The sequence below is a fragment of the Pogonomyrmex barbatus genome, unplaced genomic scaffold, assembly GCF_055798465.1.
Source record: "Pogonomyrmex barbatus isolate J1 unplaced genomic scaffold, ASM5579846v1 scaffold11, whole genome shotgun sequence".
In the NCBI taxonomy this organism is placed as follows: Eukaryota; Metazoa; Arthropoda; class Insecta; order Hymenoptera; family Formicidae; genus Pogonomyrmex; species Pogonomyrmex barbatus.
Window position 1 is genome coordinate 5,665,882 of NW_028297107.1, and position 10,083 is coordinate 5,675,964.

The 10,083-nt window shown below is 48.0% G+C and overlaps 1 protein-coding gene across 5 annotated transcripts in view; it reads left to right on the top strand.

Moving 5' to 3' along the window:
• The window catches only part of LOC105432042 (kin of IRRE-like protein 1), a 363,147-nt gene that overhangs the window by 85,709 nt on the left and 267,355 nt on the right, over positions 1-10,083 (top strand). Inside the window, exon 1 of one of the 5 annotated variants that reach the window (XM_089070857.1) lies at positions 7,986-9,098. The exons of the other annotated variants lie outside the window; for them this stretch is intronic. Within the exon in view, the coding sequence (XP_088926983.1) occupies positions 9,074-9,098 (25 nt within the window). The 5' untranslated portion in view covers positions 7,986-9,073. Of the gene's footprint in view, positions 1-7,985; positions 9,099-10,083 lie in introns of those variants that run through there. 5 annotated transcript variants of the gene reach the window in all.

Consider the following 10,083-nt stretch of genomic DNA (forward strand, 5'->3'; position numbering starts at 1 on the left):
GTTATAATAGCCGCGCCCTTTTATCGCGTCGCGGTCGCGTCCATTTGCGCGACGGTGCCAGCTCGACTGTAAATTTGCTTTAAACTTTCGGCCATTTGCGGCTCGTTTAAACAGTAATAGTTGTACGCCAAGATAATCCAAAATAATAACGTTAATAAATAATGACCGTACGACGAAACGGAGGGGTGGCGGGAGGAGGGAGGGGAGGAGGATGAGGAGGAGAAGGGTACGATAAATAACAGCCACGCGGTGGAATAAAATACTAAATAATAGTCGCCGTGGTATAAATTCCAGATTTATCCCGAGCGCGCGTATCGCGGCGCGGGGAGGCGAGAAGAAGGAAAAAGAAAGTAATATTCCGCAGTGGTATTTAGAATTCATCGGCTTTTATCGGCCGCGCCATTGATTGCGACGGGGCGCCGATAGCGACTCGTCGACTTGAGCCTGGTGGTATCCTCCGAGAGCATTCCCACCGTAACTAAATCCACATCCGGAGGATACTGGAAACCTGGAGCGCGCCTCGTCGGTAATTCCATCGCGCGCGCGAATCGGCGCGGTGCCCGTTCGGGCTGAATTCCTACTTTTCGGGAAAAGTAGGGCGGGATAACCGGCGCGCGCGGTAGAATCGAAGAGAATCATTCCGACGTGGCGAAATCCCACGGCGCGGCGAAGGAGGAGGGGAGGGAGGGGGGGGGGGCATTAATGCGCGAACTGACGCGGCATCCCACATATTTACTCGAGCGGAATCGCGCAGTTCTTCCTTCCTCTTTCCCCTTCTTTTTTTCCTCCTTTTTTTCCGTTTGTCTTCGCCAGCGTTGCAAAATTGTAGCTTAATGCCGACTTGCAGCGACGAAGGCGCGAGTACACGGATTGGGAGCTTCCTGCCCCCCTCCCCCCTCCCCTCCCCTCCCCCCTTCCTCCTGGATATGTCCCGCGGGAATAAAAAGGAAGAGCGGAAGGAAAAAAGGTAGTGAGGGGTGAGGGGAGTCGCGACGTGGCGGGTCTTGCACATGTGTGCGACTACGTGGAACCGGAAGCGGATACGGCAGAAACGGACGGACGGACGGACGGTCACGGCGGGGTTAAAGCGGACGGGGTACGGGGTACGAGCGCGACGGGGGCGACGGAGGGTTTGGGTCGTTGCGACGGAACCGCCGCGCATAAATCCTCCGCTTGACGAGCGCCGTTGTTTTTGCGATTTACGGAGCATGACAATATTTGCACATTCGTTCTGCGCGATCGGTGTCACCGGTTGTCTCTCGCGCCGCGCGGCGCGAGAGAAGAATAGGAGCCGGCGATAATTATTCAAGGAATCCAGCGATCCCGGCACTTTATGACTGGTATACTCGTGCGCGAGGAGGCAGACCGTTTCGCGTGATTCATTCGTCGAAATTCATCGAAACGCGCCATTCTCGATATCTCCCTCTATAAATTCGCTGCTTAATGCTCACTCGACGCTCGAGTTAACGAAATACGAGGACTTTTTAATATAATTTTTACGCATTTCCTCGGCGAGCCGATCAAAAAACTTGGAAAATTCTTAATATACACCTCTCGAGAAATCGCAAAAATTTCCCGTAGCAATATCGCAGTCCTCCGGTCGCGGAGACACCTAATACGCGAGGTATGAGAAAGGGTAAGTCCGTTTGTAGCGGAGCTTTTATCGCCTGGAAGTTAGTAGCTCGCGAAAGCGACATCGTTTCCTTTCAGTTCCGTGCCGGGCCGTTTAATTAGTCCAATTATGACTAATAACCGCTCCGCTGGCAAGGTTGTGCTGGGGTATATACGCGCGTCCAATAAAACGTCGACAGCCCATAAAATTGACTGGCGCGAGATTTTGTGTATTTTTCACCGCGCAGCACGTACGGTTTTGCAGCTATAATCCGCGTTATCGTCAAAGTTTCATCGAACAACGGAAGCCCGTGATTGATAGCGAGTTCAAAGGATTAATAATACTCGCCGGAGGGAGAGGAAAGAGAGAGAGAGAGAGAGAGAGAGAGAGAGAGATTCAAGAGTAAAAGAGATCGACACCGCGCAACGTCGGCAGAATACTTCAAATAATTAATCAATCTTTGCCGTCTAAGACGCGCTACAAACGTCTAGAGTATCTTGTAAAGATGTCCAAAGAGCATTCTACTCTTTATATTTGTTTTACACGCTTCTCTTTGATAATGTTATCTTCCTCGTTCGCGCCAGCTATGCCGTCTCTCTCCATTCTAGCTACGCTTAAATAGTTAATTTGGAGATTTGGTTTTGATGCCGGGATGTTGCGTCGGTGTAAAACTGAGTGAACGCAAAACGAGATTCCTGCCCTATCGGTATATCGGTATAAGATCGTCAGCAATTTCACGTGGAATTGAACTGCAAAATAATCGATAGTGAAGTACCACGTTGGCCACCGCTGTCAGAAACCACGCGCGTTATTGCGAGCTCTCGCCGAGGTTTTTTTTTCCTCCCTCGCCAAAGAGAAATTTGCTGATCGTCAGGCTTTGGCTTACGTGCGTGCGTGGTGGATTAAAAAAAAAATATATGTTTTTTGATCGGATAAACGAGATTGCGATATTTCGCCGGCGCGAGAGAGGGACGACTCGCGCCGGCTCGCGAGATCGTAAATAGGAGCGCGTCCCCCCGATTTATCATTATTATTATCAATTTAAACAGATCCCGGGATCAGTATCGGCATAATTACGCCCGGTAATGACTTGTAGGTTAATTGAGTATCGGGGACCAGATCGATTTTCGATAATCCGTCAAAGAGGAACGCCGCCCGCTCGGCTCAATATCGTCGCCAGCGTGGCCACTCAAGAGAGAGGCGCAATCAGTTCCCGTATTATCCCGCTTTATTCCGTAGCTTACGTTTGCATATATGCAGAATGTTTATTCGCGCACGTGCGCGGGACGGCCATTCATGTGCTGGTGAACGTGATTGCACCAAGGCAGTGAATTAAACCCCTTCCCTCCTTCCCCTTCCTTCCCCTCTTTTCTCCCCGCGCGAGGCTTATTCTTCGAACATTACCGTTTGACGCAGATTATCAGGTACATTGCGTAATATTGGCTTTACATCGTGGCCAATCATTCGTCTCTACGTCGTTTTCCAGTTTCGCACGTGATTTTCCATGACGACGTTCACCCGCCTCGGCTGACGGCTCTTTCTCTCTCTCTCTCTACTTGCGACACTCGGGCGGATTTATTTCACATGACGCGTAAGCCCCCCCGGGGGCTAATAATCGCGTCCGACTTGGAAAGTACCATTCACAACATAATTTGCGTACGCGATACGTCTATCAACTTCGTTAATCTGCCATCGGTAATTGTAGCAGTCATAATTCCCGAGACACGCGAGCGTTCGGTGCGTCGCGACCCGTTCCGTTATACACACGCGCGCGCGCGCGCGAGAGAGAGAGAGAGAGAGAGAGAGAGAGAGAGAGAGACGGACGTTACAATCGAGGGGGAGGAAATTCATTAATATCAATTAGCAATTATCGCGACATTTCGCGCCGTGTAAGGAGTGACGCGTGCCTCTGGCTCGCTCGACCTCATTCTTGCGTATCGGAGAGGAGCAAGATTGTCCTCGCGGTTCACTTCACGTTCGCCGGCGATCGGATTGCGATTCCGATATGCAACGAACGTAATTCCGACGCCGGAAGACGTAATAACGGCGCCCGCCGGCACTTCTAATCCTCTTCACTCTCCCACCCGCGGCCCCCCCCCCCTCTCTCTCTCTCTCTCTCTCTCTCTCTCTCTCTCTCTCTCTCTCTCTCGGTATAATCCGTCGCGGGGAGTAATTGAAAAAAAAGATGCAACATCATCGTGCCTCGGCACGAAGAAAACACCGTGGTACGACGCGGCAATTCGATCGATCCGTGCGATTGCACGCACCGCTCGTCCGTCGTGATTTATGCCACGCGGAATTTGTTTTATCATGCTCAGACGTTGGTTTTGAGCTTTTAGTGATTTCCAGCGTTCCCGTTATCGGAACCGACGGAATGTGGCGCGAGCGAAGAAAATTTACACCTCGGCCTCCATTTTGCTCGTAACGATCGTTCGTCGCGATTGAAATGCGAACGCCGTATGAACGCGCGAGCTTCCCGCGATACCTTCAACGTTACGTACGAAACGTCAACCTGACGTTTCGAGCGATAGATTTAAAGCTTCCAGCAATCCATAATCTGATTGGACGGAGTTGAGGGAGAGGAAAGCAGGGCAGTTGAGAAAATAATTTTTTTTTTTTTAAATAAAAACAGCTGTCGATCCGATCAGTCGTTTATCGTCACTGTGCGGAGTTTGCGACGAAATGGTGCGTGAGGGGGGAGGGGAGATGGGAAACGTAGAGAACTTCACACAAGGTTTCAAACGGATCGACCGACACGCGCGCGCGCGTAAAAATAAAAACGATAAAATAATAATATCTCGCTAAATGGTGCGGCGGACCGCGTCGTTTCTTGGATTTCAGTAGTGCGGCTCGACGCTTGAAACGACGCGCGGACTGCGAACGTCAATGGTTCCCGTCACGTCGTTTTGTCATCGACCACGTCTTCCACGTACATGGAAATGCCGCTGTCATCCTAAATATAGCGCGGTGCTATCAAGCGCGAGCGCTATAACGAGAAAGCCATGACATGCGTCATCGACGGGGGCAAAGCCGCAAATCGGTGCAAATCGCGTCCCGCTTATTCTCCCGTTCACACCTCCCCGATATTTGCTCTCCGCTCACGCCGCGGCTCCCTAGGAGGCTAAGCGGAAGCCCGTCGCGATTCTGCGACGCCGTATTATTTATTATCGCGATTTATCGCGATCGGTACACATCGCCATTTGTATGGTCGCAATCACGAATCACACGGGACGGAAATGAACGCCCGATAAAAAGCACATGAGAGACGCATAAAAAGTCGGAGGATAAATAAAAAGGTATACGAGAGAGAAGGAGAGGGCGGAGGGGGGGGGGAGAGAAAGGAAAGAGGGTTGGGGTGCCAACTATGCTCGGGCTTTCCATCGGATTGGTTAACAACGCCGCCGTTCTCGTTGCGTACGTTCATTCGGAAGTGAAATAGGATCGGGCTGCTCGTATCGCGGAGAGAACACTATGACTCCGTCCCGATAATAGGGCGATACAATCATTACCCCGCGTGTTTCGACCGAACGTGAATTTCCCCGAGTTATCCTCGGGGAAACTACCTACTCCCTTTTCGACCGCCCTCTCACGTACGCGCCGCTCTTCAGCCGCTCTGCATCGGCCAGGCGTACCGGACCGGACATGACGTTACCATCGAAAAAAGCCCTACGAATTGCCCCTTCATCCGCTTTTCGATCCTTCATCCCCGCGGCTCGGAATTGGAAAACGGGCAGCTCTGTGAAAAAACGTTGAACTTTTTTACACAGGCACATGCGATTAACCTCGTGACGAATGTGACGCGCGCCGGGATATTATTTTATATTTCAACGGGCCGAGACAGGCTTAAACGGTGATGCGTGACATGCTCCGCGATTTTATATCATTCGAAGGATATATACAAATGGAAGAATTATATTTCGCGAATGTTGAAAGCGCTTTTGAGCGGCGCGCCGCGCCGGGCTTTTCGTCTACGAAGAGTATCCCGGACGCCAATTATTCTGTTTGTGCTCGCGTAAGTCAATTACGAGGCGGTTATTAACGTGCTTTCGCAGTGCGCGCGTTGCATTTTCTGTCCGCAAAATTTGACCGCGACATACCGCGCCAGGTATCAGCATTTGCAAATCCGGCAACATTAACTTCGTCATGATAAACGCGATAATGCGATGCGGGCCACTTGAAAATGACGATGTTACGTCGATGCCGTAATGAATCAGCGGTAAGCGAGCATCGATCGATTAATCACGGAAAATACGATCGGTCCCGTTCCGTAAAAGCTCCCGAAACGCAACCGCCGACGGGCACTTGGTAAGCGATTGATATCGCTCGGGCGTCCGCGATGATTTAAAATTAATAGTATTATTCCCATCGAGGGACCCAGGTTAATTTTTGCTAATTTATTCGGAAGGCAGGCATAACAGTACCCCGAGGCTGAGTATCAATGGAAATTTATTTAAATGTCACCTTTAATTGGATCACCTTATACAAGGCGACGACTCCGCTCGTCGGAGAGAGAACGAGAGAGAAAATATATGTAAGAGACTACCGAATATAACGAGCCCATTTTCTCATGTGTACTGTCACGTAACGTAATCGCGACTATATCGCGAATTTAATAACGCGCTCCCGCAGACGAGTGCCATTGAATTAATTGTGCTAATTGATCGTCGCGGTTGTACCACGTGCTCGCGCCGCGTTAACGTTTCGCTCCGCTTTCTTGCACCTCATTATTTCGCGGTCGAGGCAAGATCTCGATATTGATCCGCTCGAAAAGTGTCCCTCGGAATGATGTCTTCCGATCTGGAGTTCGCTCGAGTATTTCTGATCGAGTATTTCTGATCGTAACGTCGCATATTGATCGCAGAAGTTAGAAATTATTAAAGCGCTATTTTTACAAAAGCACTCCACTTAGGAAACTCTACATACCTGTTGGAACAGACGATTTTTTTTTTATTATCTGATCTGATTCATATTTTTGAAATTTTTTTCACGCGAAAATAGAATCGCCTGTCGATTTTTCTTCTTCGTCTGCCAATCGCGAACGCAAAAAGTGCACTTCGATCGAGTTCTTGAGAATCGGACGACCGCTCCCTCCGTCGTCTTATTTTCTAACACTAGACGCCTTGTATATTGTTCCCGACACGATCGCGGCTGCATGCCGCGCAAAAAGTAGGGCAAAACCGGCCCGACTTCGACAACGGAGCCAACTTGTGTAACGACGACCCCCCCCCCCCCCCTCCGCGCGAGCCAAGTCCGCTCCGCGCGCTCGGGGTGGAACATTTATTACGACAACTACCGACGACACCGACAACTTTCTCCGGCAGGATAAATAACGAGGCAACCGGCAAAATATTTTAGCCGCGACGATACGCCGGTGCTGGGTTCCTCTAAGCCTACGTGGCTTAGGGCGCGAGATGCGATTGGTCCCCTTCCGTTTCTCGCCCGGTCGACACAGCGAGGGTCCCTACCACCCTGGATTTGTCGAGTAATCCGCGAGGTCAAATATTAACGATTCCGCTCGTTTGTCCGCCGATCTCGTAACAAGGAAGACTATATCGCTGAGGGATCTTATCTCGATCTTTGCTCGAACGATAATTATTCAATGAAGTTGCCACTATAAATGTTTGCTACGATTCGTTAGCTTGTTGAAAGCTTTGTTAGAGATATTTGGTAATCAATAGGGTGAATAGAGTGTCTAAACCTGGGAAAATCTGACCTCAGGAAATTTGTTTATATCTTGAAAAATCAGGAAATTCTCAGAGACTTTTATTGAAAGTGACGAAATTTTTTTTTGTTTTTTTTTTGATATTTTACTTTTATATTATCATCGAGAGTTTAATAATTGATTTGTTAACGATAACAGAGCCATTCACTCTAAACATAAAAGCATACTGATCTTACGATTAATTCAGTTGAATATTTATTTGAAGACAATTCATGTTAGGTGCAATTTTAATGAAATATTTATTTTATAGTTCTGTAAAAGTTAAATATTTTTTTGTATCATGCATTATATAATTTCTTGTTTGAAGCTTTTGAAAATAAAGTTTGAAAATTTTATGAAATACAAAATATTTATTTTTTAGTCTTTAAATTTTTTTCAAAATTTTTAAAAATTTAATTATTGGAATTTGAGTGATTCTTAATTTTATTTTATGTTTTATAAACTTTTATGAATATAAACTATTAAGGACTTTGCACAATAAATAAATGTATTTGTTTGTAAAGTATATTTAAAAATACTTTTATTTTTAATAACAAATGGAAAAAATTTTTAACAAATTGTTTTAAAAATCAGGTAATTCACAGAGGATTTTTTTCGGGTTTGAATAAACACATTCGCAAGGAAAATCAAAACAATAATTTGCATACTTCTGGAATGTATTTAAATCTAGAGTAATAGAAAATACTTATTCTTAAAACTTCCGTTGCCAGAGTATCACGAATAATTTTTTTAGATAAAGGGTAAACGGTAGATTTCTATCCTTTAATTAGGCCAAAAATTTTGAGTACTGGGTTTAATCTAGTTATTTGTTTGTTACGTGGCTGCTCGGGCCTCGCGTAATTTTATCACCCCGTCCTAATGCCACATTAACGACGCGAGGAATTATAAATTTCAACGTCAAAGCGACCGGTGTTACTATCTAACGAGGCAACGGAGATTTCATTACACCAGGCGCGAAGGACTCACCCAGTATAATCGGATTCGCCTCGTGGAGGAATTGGGGCATAATTTTCGGAAATACCCGTGACCGCACCTGCTTTATCAGTCCGATATTTCGCAATTTAATGGATTACATAATTCATAAAGGCTTTACCTCGTAATGGGATAGAGTTTCGGTGTTGTCGTCCTCCTAAAGTGTCTCTCGAAATACGTAACATACACACGATGAACTCTGCGTTCCGTGGGGGGGTAACTCCACGACCGGAATCTTAAAAACAGATATTGATTCATGACGTTATTTACCGAAGAAGATAACGAAGGCGCTCGTCGGTAATATATTCCGCTATCTTCCCTTTTTCTCGTCTTTTACGTTTCGCGCATATCGAAACAACCGAAGATTCATGGCGCGACGTTTACGAAGAGACGGATAGAGTCCGAAGGATCGCTCGTGAAACTTCGCCCCGCGAAAGAGAGATAGTCATCGGGCCTACGCGGAATTATATGCGGCATAAAACGAGCGGTAGTTAGTATTACGAGAATTGCTTCCTCGACTTTTGCGAGGCGAGCTCGGGAGGTCACGGGAGGCGTTTGAAGTCGCCGAGTCTCTCCGGGGCCAACCGCCATCCGCCGCCATCCCACCATGAATTCATTCGCACCCTCATGAAATTCAAAGCAGTCGTTACGGTCCTGGCACAACGACAACGAGTGCGACGCGACGACGCGGCGGCGGCGGCGGCGGCGGCGGCGGCGGCGGCGGCGGCGGCGGCGGCGAAAAGGATGAAGAGGACGAAAAGGATGAGATGGCGCGAGGACGGGAGATGTACGGTACGTGCGCGGATGTATAGCGGCCCTAGCTACCTACGTGCTGCTCACTCACCATCTCTCTCTTTCTCTCCACCCGCACGAGGGGGAGGAAGTGGAGGGTGTCCGATGTTTTATTTATAATTTGTTTATCTCATCATCTGCTCGCGGACCCGCCGACTTGTGTATGTAACGGTGTCTACACGCTGCCGCCACGTTCGTCAGTGACTCTCAAGCGTCCAACGGGAGGGCGCATGAATAGTCAAACGTTCTTTTCACCCCCTCATACCCTCGTATACTTCTCGCCGACGATTTTTCCCTCGCGAGCGTCAGCCTGACGCGACCGAGGAAGATGAAGCTCTCTCTCTCTCTCTCTCTCTCTCTCTCTCTCTCTCTCTCTCTCTCTCTCTCTCTCTCTCTCTCTCTCTCGGGGCTTCTTGCTTTACGGCGAGGAAACTTCCGCCGGGAAGTCGTGGTACGTGGAAGTCCTGAAAATCGCCTGTCCCGAAATTGCGATGGCGCCGCAAATGATGCGGGTGATATTTCGATTTTTTCCCGACCACGAAATTGACGGCGACCATTGACAACAGGTGGAAATACCGAATGTGGATCCTTCGCGATTCGGAATATTCGTTAAAATAATATTCTGATGGATATCAGTAGAATCAGGAAAACGCCCGAGGATGACTTCAGGTTCGTTCGACTCGAATTAAATCTTCCCGACATATCGCTGTTGTCACGTTGACCGATGATAACGATTTAAACTTCAACAAACCGATCGACCGAACGAAAGTTAACGATCGTCCTGATTGTTCGATTTTCCAGTGGACTTTACGAGACATTAATCACTCGGAGCGAACACGCGATGTCTTCATAGGTAGACTTAGACTCGCACAGACGCGAGAAAGGCGAAGATTTCATAAGAAGCAAGGCCTTGATCGCTGCTGCACAGCTGATTACGTTATACCTCGTGCCCTATATCCGACAACGATTGTGATTCCGGATGCAT